Raw genomic sequence first — 22,324 nt, 5'->3', positions numbered from 1 at the left:
TTAAAACTTCTTTTCAACTTGTTCATTAACAGATACACTCCTGAGTGCAAATGGATAAACTCACACCTGGGACATCTGGGCATTTTTCCTTTGAAAAGCTGCGCAGAAAATGTGGTTACCACATAGACAAATGCAGCTTGCTATACTCGTCAAGTACCATGCCTTTTGGGGTTTTTTTTGTTGGTTTGTTTTTACTACTGTCCATGGCTTGACTCAAATATCACAAAGTTATGTTTGACACTTTCTAATCCTAGTTTTCACTAAGGAAAAGAAAAATCAACCTAATATTTAATTCAAATAAATTATGTGAAACTTTTAAAAGGGACAATTACTAAAGTAAGGTGGTTGCAAAGAATATGAAATAAAATTAAATACCTGAATTCACTCCTTTTTAATAAATAAACTTAAGTCCATAACCTAGTATTAGTTCTAGTTGCAAGAATATTTTGTTAGATGTGAAAGCCTAGGATTTCCAACACTATTTGATATAGGAGTGTGCTATATGGTATTTAAGGCAAAACCAAAAGAAACCCTCTATCTTTGTATATGGCATTGCCAACTTCTAACAGTGCATCTGCCACAGTGCAGGTGGCACACTTGTCTCCATAAAATGTTAAACTGGCTTGTTTCAACCCTGAGCTTAATTGACATGCTTTCAATATAAACTAGAGGCTCAATGCATGAAATTCATGAATGGGTAGGGTCCCTAGGCCTGGGTGGTAATCAGGGCCGATCAGGGCCTTCGGCCGCTGGCCTGGACCTTCCCTCCCTGGGGCCTCCCTTCCCTGGCTGCCAGCCAGGGCGTTCCTTCGTTCCATGCCGCCTCCTGGCGGTCAGCACACGTCATAGCGAGCGATCAAACTCCTGGTCTCCCGGTTGAACGCCCGAGGGGACACTCTGTGTATTAGGCTTTATATATATAGACTAGCATGACATAAACTTTTGATAAGAAGTTCAAAGAGTTGTTAAGCCTTGGAGAAATATCATAAAACATAAATAATGGATTTAAGATGCAAATATAAACTTGAACCCACGTTACTGGCTTTCCCGATATAGATGTAGATGCCTTCATCATGTTCCAAAGCGTTTTAGACAACTAAAAAACACTCAGACAATGGGATAAAGATAAATTGGGAGCAAATAAGAAGAAAAAGTGCACAGGGTAATTGAATAAGATGGAGCCAGCAAGCATATACTTGACAACTTCATCTTTACTATATGATACGATTTTAAAAGTACACATTACCTTTCTAGTGAAAAACCATGTTATTTAATTTGTTGCATTTTCTTTTCTAAACGTATACAGAATAAACAGTAAATAGGATTTTTCCAATGAGGGGCCTGGGAATTAGGACTCCAGGTTTTGACATCCTTCATTCCAGAAACAATTGTTTAGGATAAACAGCAGAAGGGAAGACAGTATAGACTCTAGACTCAAAATCAGTAAAATCTGGGGGGAACCAGAGAAGCAGGGTCTTTACAGATTTACCTAAGCACAGGGAACAGTGATAAGCAAAAGTAAAAGTGAGCTTGTGAGATATCATGTACAAAACCCGTTAGAAATCAATATTTAAAACAAACAACAGGACCCATAAACCACTTTATCTTAGACACCTGGGAATTCACTTACCTATCGCTTGAGCTAAGGCTATTACAACCTCCTGGCAAGTTGTGACTTCAGTGACCCCACAAACAATCCTCTGAACTCCATCCACCCAAACTTTAAGTTCCATGGTGCACCAGCCGGTCACCCAAGGGCCCTGGGACTGGTCATCAATAGCGTCAGGTCATGTCTCTGGCTATGGAAACACGGAGAAGGCAGTCCGTGCAGTCAGCTAAAAAGAGGAAAACACATTTTTAGTAGAATGAATCTTAGGCTTTCTTCTGGTACGCAAATATTACACAAAACAGATTTTAATATATGACGATCCTACCATCAATGACCACGTGCTCCCTTATTTTACAGAACTGAATTCAGCCACACGAATGCAACTGAAGCCACCGGTCATGACACTGTTTCACATTACTGCTATTTTCATAATTATAATTTTAATCATAAGGCCACACTCTCTATTGGGTAAATAAATCTTATTTACTCGACTAAGTCCTATTGCTCAACATATAAGCTATTTCTTTTTTAAAAAAATTGTTTCATTAGAATCATTTCTGAGGTTAAAGAGAAATAAAAAAAAGCTTTTGTCGTTTTAGGAATCATACATAATGGAACCAGTTTCTACAGCCTTGACAGCACTTGCAGAGGTGTGTGCACAACGCCATGGCATTCCTTGTTCCGGGTGCCCCTTGCCTTCCTCTCGTCCCCGAGGGACTGAGTGCCGTCTTCACAAAGCACAGCACACGGCTCCGGTGCACAGAGAATATTAAAGGAAAAGAACTCCTCTGATGGCTGACAACTTCCCCATATATGTCCTTTTCTCATTTACTTAATTAGGGTTTGACAAGTTTCTGAAATTATAAGTTATTCTAATAATAAAAACCGTAACCTTTTGTTACACTTGCCATTTCCCAGTTATTTTGTTGTTGTTGTTGTTTAGCTGCACTGCATCTTAAGCAGAAATTTTTACATTCTCCTACAGTCAAGCCGAATGCCTTGATTTCTTCTATTTGAGTGTCATTATGAGTCTGCTAAAGATCAATTCATTACACACGCTTCTTTTTCCTGTGGGTACTGAAAATCTCAACTCTTCCTGCATTAAATCTTTAATCAACTATGATTTATTTGTCCACTGTCCTGTGATTGTCCAATTTTTCTGTGGTTTTAAAAAACAGTTAAAGTTTATGAGGTGTAATACACACTGACTTAATTAGAAAGAACATGAAGTTGAGGTTTACAACAGCATTGGTGTTTCGAGATTAATGCCTTATTAAAAAGCTTATTTTAGAAACCCTAAAAATGTTTCTTGTAAAGTAGTATTTACTACAAACAGTAACTTAGTTATGCACATTCTCTTACAGGACCTAAGACAGTTCTAGGACACCTGGCCACCTGGGCAGATGAGTCAGAATACATGTGAGTTGAAGGAGAATAAACCTAACAATTCCTACTTTCTCTAGGGAAGTTACAAAAATAGTTCTTGTCATCCCGAAAACAAGAGGAAGGACCAGCCGAATGTTAATTTCCCAGCACGTGCTTTAGCGCGCTCTGCAGTGCTGGGGCGGTTTCATAAACCCCTATGCAACCAGAGAACGGGGCATCGCCCATGACAAGCTGATTCCCGTAACTGCGCTCCTCAGTTATGAAGCCCTGTGAGCTGTTAAGAGTTTCTGGGGAAAAAGAGTTCTGAAAGCAAAGAATTGTAAGAAACACAGTAAATAAAGTCTTGAAAGCTCCTTTAATGGGCTGGTGTGCACTCTACACTTCAAGTAAGAGGTTTATATGCTACTGCCCCCACTCCATTTAGAGAACATTTAAAGAAAGGAAACAGAGAAGAGTTAGGACTTAAAACAAAATTTGTTTCCTTCTCTGCTAGATACTCCCTACTAGAATTAGAATATGAATTATTCTGTCTTGGAATAAAATTAAGATTTAAAAAATGGCCAAACAATAAATATAAATAAATAAACATATCAACACTAATAAAAGAGAAAAATGGTAATTGGCATACGAGCTACCCTTTTCATTGGCTAATCAGGGCTATATGCAAATTAACTGCCAACAAGATGGCGGTTAATTTGCATATGTAGGCACAATGCAGGGAGGCGAAAGGGAAAGCAGGAAGAAGCCCCCTGCCACTGACAGTGATCGGAAACCCAGGGGGGGGCTAAGAGCTGGGGGGCAGGGCAAAGGCGGCCCCCCAGCCATGATCAGAGAATCAGGTGCCTTTTCCGCCCTGGCCAGTGATAGCAGGAAGTAGGGGTGGAGCCAGCGATGGGAGCTGGGCACGGTCGAAGCTGGCAGTCCCAGGAGCTAGGGGTCCCTTGCCTGGGCCTAAAGTGAAGCCCACGATGATCGTGGGACCGCTGCAGCTGTGGGTCCCCGCTGCCCGGGCCGGACGCCTCAGCCAGAGGCATCAGGCCTGGGCAAGGGGCCGATCCTGTGATTGGAGGGTGATGGGGCTCAACGCCTGAGGGCTCCCAGTATGTGAGAGGGGGCAGGCTGGGCTGAGGGACACTCCCCCCCACCACACACCCAGTGCACGAATTTCGTGCACCGGGCCCCTAGTATATATATATATATATATTTAAATTAATATATTAAATTTAAGTTATTTGATTAAAATAAATAAACGAGCTGAATTTAAAAAGAAAAACTCAGTTGCATTAAAATCTATTGAATACCTAGTCTCTTATCATTAAAAAAATTTAAACTTGGGAAACCTAACAAGAAAGACAGCAGATCTCATTAAAAGTCCATCTCCCCACAAAGAAACCTGTCATTTCAAGGAAACTTATGAAGCACAGTTTTAGTTTCTACAAAGGTTTTAGTACACCACCACCTATTTTCCTATCTAAATTACCACAGTTTCACCTTGAGCTTTTAATCATTAAGTGAATACAAATGAACATAAAACACATATCCATCTGTTAACTATTACAGAGTATAGTGATGTGGGAAAACACTGAGCACAAATAACACTGCCCACGTTAATATAAACTTGCAGGGTATTTAACCACTGGATCAGAGACTTCCTACCGCGGGTCATCACAGAGAAGACCTGAGTCTGTGTTTTTAACACCACTAATATAATACAACCTTGAATCGTTAAGGAGGGTAGGAAAAATGCCTTCATGGATCAGATCAATGACCCACATGGCCCCACATTTTATTTCTAGAAGGGCCGCTGGTTTTAGTGAATCGCTCCTGTCACATTTGGGGCTGTACTGACAACGATGCCTAGCTTCCCTAGAGCCATGAGAGTCATTTGAAGAATCTATCTTCCCAGCAGAGGCCTCTAGAACTCTCCTCCGTTCTTTCTTTCAGATCCTCCAAAGCCCAACTCTGAAAGCTCTGCTCCCAGCCCCAGAACTAGACACGAGGGAGAAAGTCCTACATTGCAGGCGCGTGTGATGGGCAGGTCATCATTGGAACTAAAGACTCAGGAAGCAAACAGGCTTTGGAACCTCAGTTGGAATCTGCAATAGTTTTTTCCCATGGAAACAGTGATGCAGGTAGAAGTAAGGTTCTACTGGTGAGGGTATTAATATAAGGAGTATGTGTTTTCATTATGAAGTTTCTATATTCAAAGCACTATCATTTTAATAATTTTGATAATAAAGAACTAAGTTTGTTAAGTAACATGCTACTGCTGAACAAGTGTTCTTTAACTAACAACCATTTACTATCTTAAAAGCCTATTGGAATTAAGTGTCTGAATTTATGGAAATATTTCCCCAAGATTAGTGCAATTACATTCAATACTCATTATTCATGGTTTCCTTATTTGTGAAATCATCCACTAAGGTTTTTTGTTGCTGTTAATCCTCACCTGAGGATATTTCCCCATTATTTTTAGAGAGAGTGGAAGGGAGGGGAGAGACACACAGAGAGAAACATTGATGTGAGAGTCATGTTGATTGGCTGCCTACCACATGAGCCTTGCACAGGGCTGGGGATTGAGCCTACAACCAAGGTACGTGCCCTTTGCCGGAATCGAACCTGGTACTCTTCAGTATTCAGGCCGACACTCCATCTACTGAACCAAACCAGCTAGGGCACTAAAATTTATTTTTAACACCCAAACTAACACTTGTGGCATGTTTTAGTCATTTACAGACATGTACACAGCAGTGAACAATTTGAGTTCCCAACTGAGGCTGGACAAGTCATTGCTCTGCCTTCTTGTTTCTGCTTTCATACTGTCAGCAAGTGTCCTTGTCGAAATCTATTTAGTGTTATGTTCTTGCATTTTTGTGGGTTATTTCACTGATTAAAATGCCCCCCAAGCATTGTGATAAAGTACTATCTAGTGTTCCTAAATGCAAGAAAACTGTGCTGTGCCTAGAAAAGTGTTGTTCCGGCACAAGTTATAGTGCTGTTAGTTGTGAGGTCCAGTGCACAAATTCGTGCACCAGTGAGGTCCCCCAGCCTGGCTTGTGCCCTCTTGCAATCCGAAACCCTTCGGGGAATGTCAGATTGCCAGTTTTTTTTTTTTTTAAATATATTTTTATTGATTTTTTACAGAGAGGAAGGGAGAGAGATAGAGAGCCAGAAACATCGATGAGAGAGAAACATTGATCAGCTGCCTCCTGCACATCTCCTACTGGGGATATGCCCGCAACCCAGGTACATGCCCTTGACCGGAATCGAACCTGGGACCCTTCAGTCTGCAGGCCGACGCTCTATCCACTGAGCCAAACTGGTTTCGGCCAGATTGCCAGTTTTGACCTGATCCCTGGGCCTCTGGCCTGCAGGGATCAGGCCAAAGCCAGCAGTCCAACACCCCCCGAGGGATGTAGTAGTACGCAAAGGGACAGGAGGCTGGGGAGGAGCCCGAACCTGGGCCGGGCGCCACTCCCACTCATCCCGGCCCCGCTGAGCCTGCTACCATGCCGCTGCTTGGTAGGACTGCTGTGGAGGCGGGAGAGTCTCACACCACAGCAGCCGAGCACGCCAACCGTGAGCCGGGCGTCTGGCACCCATTGGTCAGCTGAGCGGTGTTCTCCTTGTGGGAGCACACTGACCACCAGCGGGCAGCTCCTGCATTGAGTGTCTGCCCCCTGGTGGTCAATGTGCAGCACGGTCAAATGGTTAACCAGTCGACCAGTTGCTTAGGGTTTGTGTGTGTGTGTGTGTGTGTGTGTGTGTGTGTGTATGTGTGTAAATATATGTGTGTGTGTATATATATATATATATATATATATATATATATATATATATATATATATATATAGACTAGAGGCCCAGTGCATGAAATTCATGAACAGGTAAGGTCCCTAGGCCTGGGTGGTGATCAGGGCTGATCGGGGACTTCCGGCTGCCAGCTGGGACCTCGCTTCCCCAGCTGTCAGCCAGGGCCTTCCTTCGTTGCACGCCGCCTCCTGGTGGTCAGCACACATCATAGTGAGTGATCAAACTCCTGGTCTCCTGGTTGAACTCCCGAGGGGACACTTTGCATGTTAGGCGTGCGCGCGCACACGCACACACACACACACACACACATGGTGTTTTTAAACAGAAAACGATGTAAAACAAGGTGATATATTGATCATTTGACAAAACTGTAGTGACCAAAGGCCCTGGTGAGTAACAAGAGTTGACTGCATACTTTTACATAGTTTAACTTCCTTTGATGGTAAACATCAAGCTACTGTGTAAATTCCATTATTTCCTGGACACTAGACACAAGCATACTGACAAATAGTTTATTGCCAATTTTAACATTTCCTTCATTGCTAGTTTTGCTCAAGATCTAAGGTTATTGCATACCATTGCATTCCTTGTAAAACCAATATACAAATAAACTGAGTTATAATAAAGTCCTCACAATCAGAGTAGCTACTTTAATGAAATGAAATGCTGAGCCACTAGTTGTTGTTATTTTTTGTTGTTTTTTTGGCAACACAGAGAGAAATTCAGCACAATGAACACAGTATATTCTGAATAGTAGTTATTAGAATTACTAATAATCAGGCACCAAAACTTTTCTCATACCCAGAGTGTTAACCAACAGGTTATAAAACATTATCAAAACCTTTTAGAAATAAAGTACTTTGCTAGGATGGTACTTATTTATGAACTAACAATTTGGATAAATTCTGACCAGTCAAGTATCACTCTGAGCAAAAATACAGACTTCATATGCAATAATTATAATTTTAAAAGCAGGTTCTTTACAATTTCCTGTATCAGAAAACAAAGATATGTTTCCAATAACTAGGGCTAGTCTCAAAAGTAAGGTCAGCTTCAAAATAATTCCTTTTACCAGTCTAATATACTAACTGGCACCACCAAAAAGTCATTTCTTTCCTCTTCTGCTCCCTCCCCACCGCTGCTGCCCATAGTAACTATGTTTAAAATCATTCTAATGCCTCATGGTAACAGAAGAATATGTTTATTAGAGTGACTTCTTTTTTTTTAATATCTAGCTCACTAATGAAGTAAGTGTTTGGTTTCAGTATTTAAGCCTAAAGCATCATACCTTGGAATGAGTGGCCAGAGAAGAAGGCATGGAGAGGTCAGAGAGCCCATGGGTAGTAGGTATGAAGGGATGTCACAAAAATGATGGGAAGGAACAAGCAGACACACACAATTCAGTCTAGATCAAGGCCTCCGATGGCCCTCATAGCCCTTATTGTAAGCCAATTCCTGATGGTTGCAATCTCTCTAGTGGTAGTACCCAGGTCGACTTCAACAGGAAGGCCACATTCCACCACACAATGCCACTAATCTTGAGTGGCACATGCATTTTCTCTTTTTACTTCCTTTCTACCATTCCAGCCTTGCCAGATTCTTCTTCTCAAGACACAAGCCTACCAACAACACTAAAAAATACATTTTGTTCTACTTGGTTCTAAGGAAGCTGTGGATTCCTCACACCTACAGATGTCAGAGAGGGATGGGCATATGAAAGGCCTTCCTTCAGGCATGCAAAGGTCACTCATTTCAAAAAGCATGAGAGCTAGCAACCCACTGGCCATCAACTAGTACCATCATTTCACTGAACACAGAAGTCTGAGGCCTGGTCAGATTGTATCATTGGATCAAAGTCACGTGGATAGATGCTAGCAGAGCCAACCTTTGGAATACCATAATATTAACTTAGATCATTCTGAAATCTGAAATTAAATGACTAAGCTTTACATATATTGAAATAAATCCAGTGCCCAGTACAGACGTTATTGAAGGAGTTGCTCTTGTAAAGAGCTCTAGTTAAAACAGACCATAAAATGGGGGTACCACTGACAGAAGAACATTAGCATAAAAAACCTATATGTGGTCTGTTCTTGCTAATTTTCTTAAATGTTTATGGTAGGTAGAACAGCCGGGGACCTTGCAACTTAATTTTATTGGCACAAAAATCTCTTAAGAAACATAAAAATAATAGACCACTGGGTTCCACTTCTTGCTAGAGTACTATAAAAAGCCATCTGTTTTGCAATTGCATCTTCTGTTAGGTCCCAGCCTACTTTTTGGCCCTTCAGAAATAGTTGAAAGCATGTGTGTACTGGCAAGTTCTGTGATGGTTTAACTCCTGGTATAGCTCGCAGGTCTGGGGCAAGAGACCATACTTCCAAAATCTTAACATGAAAAATCCTGAACTCTGGCATCGATTATATTGTGCTTTCTGCTACATGTGCTATTTCGTGCTCTTTCAGAATCAGTAGGAAACTGGAAATAAGCAGATAATGTTATAATGTGCTTCTATTGAAAAAAACATCAGTATAGGTGATATTTAAAAGATAGATTTAAGTAGAAATACATTTGTGATCTTTCTCCTTAAGCAGATATACTTTGCTACCTTCATTGTAAACCAACACTTCAAAGGAAAACATGTCCTAGCCAGTAAAAATAGTAAATAGCTAACACCTACTGAACTCTTACTATGTGATAGATGCAAAGGTAACTGTTATATACACATATATGGTATTTTACGTAATCCTTTCTATACCCATCTGTAGCTCTATGTGACATTAGTTATTGAGCTAAATGAGGAAACAGAGGTATAGAGAAATCAGTAACTTGTCCAATATTACTCAGCTAGCAGGAGGCAGATCCAAATGTGATAATGCTCAGAACCACTAAAAAGCTACTTATCCTATATAATAAAAGGCCAGGGACCATAAGCGTAATGACCGGAATGACCGCAAGACCAGTCACCATGAGGTGCATTGACCACCTCTCGGTCCCTCCCCTCCCCCACCTCCTTACACCCTCCACCCCTGCCGGGAGCCGGTCCATCCTTGCTGTTTCAAGGGACCTGGCATATATGGCATACGGTTCTTAATATGTTTGCTCACCTTCTTGGCGCTGTGTTTTAACCAAAGTCACCTCTCCGAGAAAGGTTGAATCCCCAGGTAGGGATTTTCCCCTGAAGTTAGGGAGGGAATAAAACCCCTCAACTAAGTGCCAGGCGGGTAATTAATCCCTTTAACTACGAACAATCATGCTTAAACTACATAATCTTTTCTCCCTGGAATGGAGATAAGAAACGCCCTAACCTTTGTAATAGAGATTGATAGGATTGAATCAACTGGTATAAATACAGTTGTAACAAGACAGAAACAGACAGAACTCAGAACACAGAATCAAGAACACAGGGGCTTGGAAGACTACAGAAATTGGCAAGAGAACCGGACTGAACCTGGCTGGAGAACCTACAGAACCTGGCAATAGAACCAGGCAAGAGAACCCAACCATGCTGATCAACTGAACGCTGTCCCTGTGTCATTCCTTCTTCGCCGACTCCGTCCACACCTTTGGGAACCCCTGGACCCGCTGGGGTTGGACCCCGGCACACCCCCATCCGCAGGCGAACAGAGAACCATGGGGAAGCGGGTGGGTGGAGGTGGGGTGGGGCGGGACAGGGACTGGCAAGCGGGTGGAACAGCTGACCTCTTGGTCTCTCCCCCCAGCCTATAGGCTCCGATGGATCAGCGATGGTGAATGGGGGATCCCCAGCTCATCCCCAGCTGCTCGGGGGCTCTAGCCGGTGGGAAATTGGGTGCTGGCGACATCACCTCCATGCACGTGCACCAGGCCGGCCGCTGATGGAACGTGCTGCCCACTCGGGGCCGCTCATGCAGGTGCCATGCCGCTGCTGCTGCGGCTTGCGGCACTGACTGAAGCTGCAGGGCGCGCCTGTGACCTACCTGCCCCGGCGGCGGAGGTGGCGTTTGGCCTGGCAACTGGTGAACGGGCAGAAGATGGCCCTGATCACAGGCTAGGCCTAGGGACCTTACCCGCAAGATTTTGTGTGCTGGGCCTCTAGTTTATAAGATAAGTTATTGGTCAAGTCTGCAAGGACATTTGGAATCACCAATCCTGGCTCAGGAGAGAAAGTATTCAAGCAGATGTGACCATGGGATCTATAAATTCCAATACTATTAAGCTAGATAATATTTTTGACCTAACTGTTGCCACAGAACTGGGATGTAGCAAAGAGCAGATATTCAATAATCAAATCTGACTTAATAAGGCATCCCTGGCCCTTGAGATTTCTGCTGGAATAGAGCTGGGATCTGAGGCAATATCACCAGCCCACCAGTGTCAACGTCCTTTCTACTACAACAGGCTGTCTGCAAGGCAGGATCCTTTCTTCTCCAAACCTGAGTGTATGTGGGCTTCTTCATTAGTGATTTTTTACCCACTTAAGTGACAGCAAATTATGTTCAATATCTTAGACACCATTCAGGTATAATGAATCGGTTTCCTGATTTTAGTATTTATGGTATTCTGCAATGAAACCCACCATTTTACTTAATAGAGGATAAAAAGAAATGTATTTTTCATCTGTGAAGTCAAAATCACCATAGACTTCTCATTCATAATATCATAAATATCGAGCCCATCAATTCTGACACACAATTTTTATAGTTACAATTATGTGTGTACACTTTTCAAAAAAACATTTTTTCAACTTGGAGCCACAATAGTGACTTCAAATAGCCAAACTTTATATATCAAAACATGTTCCTTAGCAGGTATATAGTTCTAAGCTAAACTAATAGGTAAACATTTCAAATCCAAAATAAAATATTTAGGGGAGGAAATAGTAATAAAATAAATATATTACCAAAGGAAAATTTTAGCTCCTTGGGTGAAAGGGGTTACCAGACTATAAAACTTGTACTAACTTTAATTTTAAGATTTTATTAATGCAGTAAATAAAGTAGAACAGTTTAAATGCTTTTTAAAAAGATTTCATTACTAAATTTATTCAGTGGATAAAGTACTAAATGCTTTAAGAGTATGAGAGCCAGAGATTATATTTGGCAAAACTAAAGAAAGATGCCTAATTCCTAAGAATCTCTGTTAAACTGGAATATTTCAATTCAAAGAAAACCGGTGGCTCTCTCTATGGAGCACACCCCCTTCTTTCCAAAGAGCATGCTTTCCCCACCCCCCAGCGGCCCAAACCTCTCCTGGCTTTCATCTCTCAAGGCCTCTCTCTCATTCTCTCCCTCACTCCCTCTCCTTTTGCTGTAACTTGTTTCCTGAGCCCGCCCATTTCTTCTAAGGTTCACTTCTACCTCTCTGACTTTCTAAATAAATTTTCATAAAAAAATTAAAAAAGTATCTATTCAAACAACTTGAAAAGGTAGTTTCCTCTTACCCTTTAAATAATAATTTTGCTTTAGAATATTCTACTTATTTTCCTGAAGAAAATCTAATTAAGTATTTAAATCCCTAGATGATATGCAAAAATAGGTGCATCTTTTGGTGATATTTTGAAGTAACAGGGCCCAGCCAGTATGGCTCAGTGGTTGAATGTTTACCTATAAACCAGGAGGTCATGCTTTGATTCCTGGTCAGGGCATATGCCTGGTTGTGGGCTTGATCCCCAATGGGGGGCATGCAGGAGACAGTCGATCAATGATTCTCTCTCATCATTGATGTTTCTATCTCTCTCTTCCTCTCTGAAATCAATAAAGATATATTTAAAATTCCTTGAAAAGTTATAGGTATTTTCCAAAATGTTAATAGAGAGGTTAATTATTCAGTGTAAAAAACAAATAATGCTATTGTTCCAAATTGCCACGCTATTCCTCACCCTATCATTAGTGGTCACTCTCTTTAGATACTGTGTGTCCTCTGCATTTAGTTGGGGACGTGTGAGCTTCAAATAACTTAGGAAGCACTGCACTGTTTAGTGGGCCTTCAGTATTACTGAAGAAGATAGATACTAAGTTTGAGATGTGTACTGTGAAATTTCAGGCAAAAGACCAGGTGTTTATTGTAAATATTGTCAGTGGTGCTGACTAAAGTGATACTCTACTTGACAGTATCCTATTTATAGAACTGTGCTTAGGCCTACTCCCTGCCCTTTACAGAAACCACAGCACCAGGAGAAGACGGCTGTGACCTGTCAATCAGCAGTCAGATTGAATGAGGAAAGCTACAGGCCTAACCCAGAGCACATGAATAAATATAAAAGGCTCCACTACAGGGTACTGCTACTGAAGCAATTAACCGTTTAAAAATCCCAATACACTTTCCAGATCAAACTGCTTGCTTAAGGGGAAAACACCCTATTGTTTGTTATGTTTAAATAAATTTATTTGCACTTCATTAGCATATCTGATTAAGTCCTACATTTTCAGAGTAGAGAGCAAAGCTCAAGTACCGATAATCTAGTGATAATCCTGGCCAAAGGTCATCTGCAGAAGTACCAACCCATGGAATGAAATGGGTAAAGAACACGGCCAGGAATTCCTCCAGGGGCCACTGAAACCTGCCTCTCGCTCCCTCCTCAGCGAGAAGGAAAGCAGCAGCCAGGTAATAAGTCACTATTTAGGTAGTGACTGGGGATGACACTGGGATAGTGTACATGTCTAGGGTAAAACTGGACTTTCAAAGAAATGGGTTTTTTTATATATATATATTTTATTGATTATTTTACAGAGTGGAAGGGAGAGAGATAGAGAGTTAGAAACATCGATGAGAGAGAAACATCGATCAGCTGCCTCCTGCACACCCCCTACTGGGGATGTGCCCGCAACCAAGGTACATGCCCTTGACCGGAATCGAACCTGGGACCTTTCAGTCTGCAGGCCGACGCTCTATCCATTGAGCCAAACTGGTCAGGGCACAAAGAAATGTTTTAATTGAAGCATAACATTCAATATAAGTGTGATGAATGTCAAACACACCCATCTAACCATCCCCAAGATTAAGGAGAACCCCTGCCCCTGAAAGGCGACCATCATTCTGACTCTATCCTCACAGTCTGGTTACGCCTGTTTCTGAATTTTGTACGAATGGATGACAGCTTTCGAAGTGGTGCCTGGTCTCTCTGGTGTAACAGGATGTTTGCTGAGCTTCGTGGCTGCTCGTGCGCACAGTGGTTCGTTCTTTCTCACTGCAGTCGAGCTGTCCATTGTATAAAGATGCCACAGCTTGTTCACCACCTACTGGTTTGGGACATTCGGGTTGTTCCTAGTTAAGGGCTATTACCGATAATCCTGCTTTGAACACTTACAGCTGAGTGCAACTCCTGCATCCTGCCCCTGCCTGCTAACTGATCCAGTCCCCTCCCTGTCTTCCCACCCTGCCTCTCTCCCCCTGTGTATCCATTTTTATCTGTTGTTGCTAGAGAAAATCTTTCTTAACACATTGTATGCGGGAAATGTATTTATACGTTTTATATTGACAGGTAGTAGAGCGCAGGACACGTATTAATACCTTTTTTAATAGACTAGCGGTAGAATGCGGGTAACGTATAAATACGTTTATTTTTATACTTTTTTATTGCTCTAAAGGGATGCTAACATGCAGATATACGAATTCCAAAGGACAAAATTTGGGTCTCTAACACATACAATGGTGAATTATGTATGTACTTCCAAGTATAACGGTAATCTATTCAACTGCATAGAGTCATCCCTTCACACAATTCTCTGCCTTGCCACGCATTCAGTGCGATTCTAAGAAAAATAATTCAGTATATATTTTATAGTAAATCACAAAAAGTTTCATTGAAAAAAATATGTAAAACTAAAGTTATCGTAATTTTACTGAACGTTGCCATTTGCGCAAAAAATTAGCAAAAATGGCCCGCGCCACCTGTTAGCGCGCGATAAAAACTACCCGCAAACAATGTGTTAAATATAGATTTGACTCCACATTCCTGCTCAGAATCCTATAATGGCTCCCCAGTGCCTCCAGGATAAAATCCAAACTCTTCACAGGTCATGGAGGGATATATGACCTCTTCATCACCTTGCAACTGTTGCGGTCGCCCTGAACAATGCCAGAGCATTTCAGGTCTTTATGCATCACCCTCGCCAGCATCTCTGTGCGCTTATGCTGCTCCCCTCCTTGGAAAACGCTTCTGGTTCTTGCACATCCTTCAAACTCACTCAGCCTCCTCTAGGCAACCTTCCCCCGTCTCTTGGCCTCTCTTCTGACCTGGAGGGGCCCCTCTCCCTTGGGCTTCCAAAGCACGGTGTTTTTGTTTTATCTCAAAGTACTTATCTGCCTACCCCTCTGACTCCCATACTACTGCTTGAAGCCCTGGACAGTGGCTGACATGTCACCCCTTATGTGTTTGCCGAGTAGCACAGGTGCTAACTGCACAGGACAGAAACTGACAGTTTGCATTTAACTGGGGAGGAAAGCACAGAACTAATGCAAAAGTCGCTGTGAACCCAGAGGTGACAAAATCGGTATTCAAGTACTTTAAGCCTAGAAAAGCCCTATAGTATGGATTTAAACTCCTGGAATAAATGTTAAATCTTATCATTAGAGACACTATTGTAAATATTATACCACACTGTAAAATTCTTCAATATATCCTAAGGCAATACTTAAAGAATACTATTGTTCTAATCTACAATTAGGGATTTCAATGTGATCATAAATAAAATGTTTAATTGAAATAATTTGTATAGATTAATTTTTAAATACTCAGTGAAAGAAAATGTGTAGAAAGAACTAAAACCTATCCTCCTCAGACTACTACAAAAAATTCAAGAGGAGGAACACTTCCAAGCTCATTCTATGAAGCCAGCATCACCCTAATACCCAAACCAGGTAAAGACAACACAATGAAAGAGAATTACAGGCCAATATCCCTCATGAACATAGATGCCAAAATCCTCAACAAAATCTTAGCAAATCGGATCCAGCAGTACATCAGAAAGATCATACACCATGACCAAGTAGGATTTATCCCAGGGATGCAAGGATGGTACAATATCCGCAAATCAATAAACGTGATACATCACATAAACAAATTGAAAGAAAAAAACCACATGGTCATATCAATTGATGCAGAAAAAGCATTTGACAAAATTCAACACCTATTTTTGATAAAAACTCTCAGTAAGGCGGGAGTAGAAGGATCATACCTCAACATAATAAAAGCCATATATGACAGGCCCACAGCCAACATCATACTCAATGGACAAAAACTAATACCATTTCCCCTAAGAACAGGAACAAGACAGGGATGCCCCCTATCACCACTCCTGTTCAACATAGTACTGGAAGTGTTAGCTATTGCAATTAGGCAAGAAGAAGAAATAAAAGGCATCCAAATTGGAAAAGAGGAAGTAAAACTGTCCTTATTTGCAGACGACATGATATTATACATACAAAACCCTAGAGACTCCATCAAAAAGCTATTAGACTTAATACATGAATTTGGCAATGTAGCAGGATACAAAATTAACCCCAAGAAATCTGAGGCATTTCTATACACCAATAGTGAACTTTCAGAAAGAGAGATTATAAAAACAATCCCGTTTACCATTGCACCAAAAAAATTAAGCTACCTAGGAATAAACTTAACTAAAGAGGTAAAAGACCTCTACTCAGAAAACTACAGGACGTTGAAAAAAGATATAGAGGAAGACATAAACAGATGGAAGAACATACCGTGTTCATGGATTGGTAGAATCAACATCATTAAAATGTCCATATTACCCAAAGCAATCTATAAATTCAACGCACTTCCCATTGAAATACCAACGGCATACTTCAGAGATCTAGAACGAACTCTCCAAAAATTCATCTGAAATAAAAAAAGACCCCAAACAGCTGCAGCAATCCTGAAAAAGAACAAAGTAGGTGGGATCGCAATACCAGATATCAAGTTGTATTACAAAGCCACTGTTCTCAAAACTGCCTGGTACTGGCACAGGAATAGGCATATAGATCAATGGAATAGAATAGAGAGCCCAGAAATCGGCCCGAACCAATATGCTCAATTAATATTTGACAAAGGAGGCAAGAACATACAATGGAGCCAAGATAGTCTCATCAATAAATGGTGTTGGGAAAATTGGACAGATATATGCAAGAAAATGAAACTAGACCACCAACTTACACCATACACAAAAATAAACTCAAAATGGATAAAGGACTTAAATGTACAACAGGAAACCATAAAAATTCTAGAAGAATCCAAAGGCAACAAAATCTCAGACATATGCCGAAGCAATTTCTTCACTGATACAGCTCCTAGGGCACTTGAAATTAAAGAGAAAATGAACAAATGGGACTACATCAAAATAAAAAGCTTCTGCACAGCAAAAGAAACCATCAACAAAACAACGAGAAAACCCACTGTGTGGGAAAACATATTTGCCAATGTCATATCTGATAAGGGCCTAATCTCCAAAATTTATAGGGAACTCATACAACTTAACAAAAGGAAGATAAACAATCCAATCAAAAAATGGGCAAAGGACCTAAATAGACACCTTTCAAAAGAGGACATTCAGAAAGCCAAGAGACATATGAAAACATGCTCAAAGTCACTAATCATCCGAGAGATGCAAATCAAAACAGCAATGAGGTACCATCTCACACCTGTCAGACTGGCTATCATCAACAAATCAACAAACGACAAGTGCTGGAGAGGATGTGGAGAAAAAGGAACACTTGTGCACTGCTGGTGGGAATGCAGACTCGTGCAGCCACTATGGAAGACAGTATGGAGTTTCCTCAAAAAACTACAAATGGAACTCCCATTTGACCCTGTGATCCCACTTCTAGGAATATATCCCAAGAAACCAGAAACACCAATCAGAAAGGATATATGCACCCCTATGTTCATAGCAGCACAATTCACCATAGCTAAGATCTGGAAACAGCCTAAGTGCCCATCAGTAGATGAATGGATTAGAAAACTGTGGTACATCTACACGATGGAATACTATGCTGCTGTAAAAAGGAAGGAACTCTTACCATTTGCAACGGCATGGATGGAACTGGAGAGCATTATGCTAAGTGAAATAAGCCAGTCAATGAAGGAAAAATACCACATGATCTCACTCATTCATGGACAATAGAGACCATTATAAACTTTTGAACAATAATAGATACAGAGGCAGAGCTGCCTCAAACAGATTGTCAAACTGCAGCGGGAAGGCCGGGGAGGGTTGGGGGACAGGAGGTAGGGGGGTAAGAGATCAACTAAAGGACTTGTATGCATGCATATAAGCATAACCAATGGACATAAGACACTGGGGGATAGGGGAGGCTAGGGGACTGTCTAGGGCGGGGGAGGGGGGGAAATGGACACATATGTAATACCCTTTGTATTACTTTAAGCAATAATATTAAAAAGAAAAAAACAAAAAACAAAAAAACAAAAAAGTCGATAGGAAAATGACCACAAAAAAATAATACCAATGTTGAGGAATTGGAAAAAAAATCAAAGTATAAATTCTCCTGACACAGCTCTTTTTCAACACTTTATCACTTAAGCAAAGCTTTTGCCTCCCTGAAAACAAATTAATCAAAATAGGCTAAATGTCACCAGTCAAGTGGAAGACATGTTCCACCCTAAAAACTCAGAGGGTTTTAGTAAAAAGAATGTAAGGAATCTAATGAAATCAAAACAAAAGAATTGATAAAGTAAACAGCACAGACTTCTCAAGCTATTTTCAGATTCCGGTTTGTAAATTACCTACCTAAATAAGTTGTCTAAGATTATGAACACACACACACACACACACACACACACACACACACACTGCTGTGGTTAATATTCTCTCCCATTTATAGTTGGGAATATACAGAGTAAACCCAACATATGCTTTTTGCCCAACTGCTCCTTCAAATATATTATTTGTTTTCTCAATTAACAAGTTCTCAAATTGTTGTTTACCAGTAACTCCTTTAGATGGGGAAAACACAAACTAACCGTTTTGATTTATGCCTATATTATTTCAGAAAAGAGTTAAGTTAAATAAACACATATCTCATTTCATTTTTATTTATTTAAAAATATTTTTATTGATTTCAAAGAGGAAGGGAGAGGGAACGAGAGATAGAAACATTAATGATGAGAAAAGCATTGATCAGCTGCCACCTGCACACCCCCCACTGGGGACCGAGCCCATAACCAGGGCATGTGCCCTGAACAACGGGGAATAGAACAATGACCTCTTGATTCACAAGTTGAAGCTCAACCACTGAGCCACATCAGGTGGGCCCTCATTTTTTCATTTTTAAAACTAGACTCTGAAAGTTCCAAACCATTTATAATAACTAGCAATTATTTTTCTTAGTATGATTCAGCCACAAATAAAAAGTTACTAATTAAGTTTTGGATATTCTGAATTTGTAAAAGCAATAAACATTTCTGTAGAGTTATCCAGCAAAATTAGAAATCTGCATCTAGAGCTGAGAAGATGGATCCGGCACATCCAAGTATCAGAGAGGTGACATAAAGCTATAAAACTCACTCACCTATACTCTAATTACACTCTTCAACATTACTGTACAAGTTTATGTCAGGGTGACCTGTAGTTCCTTTTTAAGGCTGATCTAGACTTGCAATTTAGTATTTTAATGTATGTACTAGTATATATGTATGTGCATATATATGTATGTGTGTGTATGCACACACAGACACACTCTCTCTCTGCTTCCTTAACTACTGTTTAAATTAGAAGTCAGGGTTCCCTCCTTTCTTCATAACTGCTAATCTTGTGAGCACAGTGCGCACTCATTAAATTACTGAATTACCCAGTAGCTAACTGTTCAAGTTATACAGCAACCCAGTGTCAAAGCCAGGAGATCTATGCATTTCTGATTGTCTAAATTTCCACAAATCCACAATAATATTAATGCAGCTAAGTTATCAAAGAAGCAAAATAGTATAGACCTCTCAGGAAGAATGAAATACTCTAAAAGCTGTACATATCTTAAGAATATAAAAAATCCTCAAAAACTCACATGTTTCAATGTGATGGATAACAACATATTCAGGGGAAGAAGTAGATTAAATAATTAAATTTTAGACTAAAAAAAATCACACAGAATAAAACAATGCAAATCACGGTCTAACAAACAAAAATAAAATATTCATGCTAGTTCTCTATCTACATATTTAGTGCTCAGAAAACAATAAAAAGTTGCAGTCCAAAAAAGAGTCAGCAGTTTCCTTACTTAGAAAATGGGAATCAAAGATTCAAGGCCTAAGCATTTACTACTGAGCAAGTGTTAAGGGGGGCGGGGGGGGCGGGAGGGGGACATGTAAAGAGGTTTTAGCATGGTAGCATGGGGTCAATATTTTCACAATCGAGAGGATATCTACAGATAGTCAACTGGAGCACCACTAGAAGCATAATTTGGGCTCTTTTAGGAAGTGTTTGCACTGCTCAAAATTTACCTAGTGGCAGAAAGATTGAGAATAAAGTTGCTACTTTTTAAAAATTCAAATCCAAACAATCAATTATGTGTACTATTTGTTGCTACTTAACCAAAAAAACTTATTAAGGAGATAAACAATGTCCTAATTTCCTTTTTTTAAATAAAGAATACCAACATATTATAATTATGACTCAACAACTAAAAAAGCAAAAACAATGAGACTACCAAAAACAAAAAGCTACTGTTAAATTAATCCAACACTGAAATAAATTTGTGGAGAGAATGAATCAAAGTCAAGAAAATAAAATTATGATTTAACTTTAAATACATGATGTAATTCACATGCTCTGTTAATCACTGTACCACCAGGGTCAGATATTCAGCAACACGTGATTAAAGAGAAAAACAAACAAACCCATACATAACAAATACTTTTTCTTTCTATAGTTATTCATTATATCTAGGCAAATTAATTGATTTCTCTAAACCAAGTCATTAGTTATACCTTTTATTTACATAAATCACTCAAGAACGAAATAAAAAGTAAAAGCAAAAGTAATCTCCTCAACTCCCAGGTCACAGAGTGATTCCTTCAAAGGTAACAGGGAAAGAACATTGACCTGAAAATCATCAATTACTATGACTGTTTACATACCATCAAGTTTTACACAGTGGGCAATGGGTTGTAGTGTGAGAATCATTACAACCCTGAAATAGCAAGTTCTATTTTTTTACCCTGAAAAATTCAAATAGTGTTGACAAGTGTTAGATAACTTATAAAACTAGGCAAAAAACCCACAAAAAACCAAAAACCAAAACAAACAGTCAACATTATTTTTTGTAACAATCCCCTCACCACCACTATAAAAATAAAACTGAAACAAAACACCCAATAGCTGAGGTTAACTGATCTGTTCAGGAGTTAAGGTATAAAACTAGGTAAAGAACTCAGGTCTGTAATCTTCGGTCCTCGAACACCCAGCCTCAACAGGAGTCTACCGCAGGACTCTATCCACTCAGACCCTTATTATCCTCCCCCCACTCCCCCTGACCACCAGATTTATCACAAAGAAACTATTAGCAGCAGAAAAACAATGAGGCCACTTTAACCTGCCTAAGCAAAACCAAGGAATGGAGATGGTCCTATCTATGTAGCAAAGCTAAATCTTCTGGCGATCCTATGAAAGTCACCCTAGGAATTCACCTTTTGAGCCTGTGCTGTACGCTAAATTCCATGAGGAGAAGCCTCATAGAAACACAGGGCCTTGGATCATGTTCCCGCCCAAACACAAGGACACCCACGATGTCCCTTCCATTTCTGATTCTAATGCCATTAAAATAGTTATTTTTTTAAAAAAAAAAACAACTCAAAATCAAACTTCAAGAATGTAAACATTTTCTAGGAAAATAAGGGGGGAAAGTCCTACAATTACGTAGGAAGAATAAACATCTGTGAATGTTCCACAAATCTCTAAGTAAAAAAGACTGACACAGACCTGAGAGATAGGAAGGAATTGTCTTTAAAAACAAAGGAGTAATTTATCAGGCCAATAAATTCGTTGTGAAGACACTAAAGTCAGATTAAATAAAACCAACGAGACAAAGCAATGTCCTACTTTTGTGCACTGGGAGTTGAGGCTTCACTGAGCACTAATTATATCTAGTTAGAAATGAAGCTAGTTAAATAGGTTCCGTTTTAAATAGTGCTTTTAAAAAAAAAACAAGAACATTTTAAAGAACAAAGCATTTTGAATTATTTTCCCAAGTTAATCTTGGGAATTAAAGAGTAGGTTATATAAGTAATTATTTTTCTAATGTGTCCTGGGTAACAACGATGAAGGTATATGCTGAAGATATATTTAAAAGCCAAATATCTAGTTCTATAGTTTGGGTTTTCTAACATGCCTCAATAGCTGGGGTTCTAAATACAAAATTATAAAAACATAAATCATGCCCTGGCCCGTGTTAGTCAGTGAGTTGGACGTCATCCTGTGCACCAAAAGGTTGCCACTTTGATTCCTGGTACATGCCTGGGTTGCAGGCTCAGTCCCCAGTGGGGGACATGCAGGAGGTGTGCAGGAGGCAGCCGATAGATATTTT

The 22,324-nt window shown here is 40.1% G+C and overlaps 1 protein-coding gene across 3 annotated transcripts in view; it reads right to left on the bottom strand.

Annotated features, from left to right (window-relative positions):
• RASSF8 (Ras association domain family member 8) overlaps positions 1–22,324 on the bottom strand; it is a 101,265-nt gene that overhangs the window by 10,859 nt on the left and 68,082 nt on the right. For all 3 annotated transcript variants that reach the window (XM_059682407.1, XM_059682406.1, XM_059682405.1), the window contains one exon: positions 1,631–1,835. In XM_059682407.1, coding sequence (XP_059538390.1) covers positions 1,631–1,733 — 103 coding nt within the window. In that variant the 5' untranslated portion in view covers positions 1,734–1,835. The remainder of the gene's footprint in view (positions 1–1,630; positions 1,836–22,324) is intronic.

Source organism: Myotis daubentonii, chromosome 2 (assembly GCF_963259705.1).
Source record: "Myotis daubentonii chromosome 2, mMyoDau2.1, whole genome shotgun sequence".
Lineage (NCBI taxonomy): Eukaryota > Metazoa > Chordata > Mammalia > Chiroptera > Vespertilionidae > Myotis > Myotis daubentonii.
The sequence above is the reverse complement of the archived record's forward strand: the minus strand, read 5'-3'. Positions and strand labels throughout refer to the sequence as shown.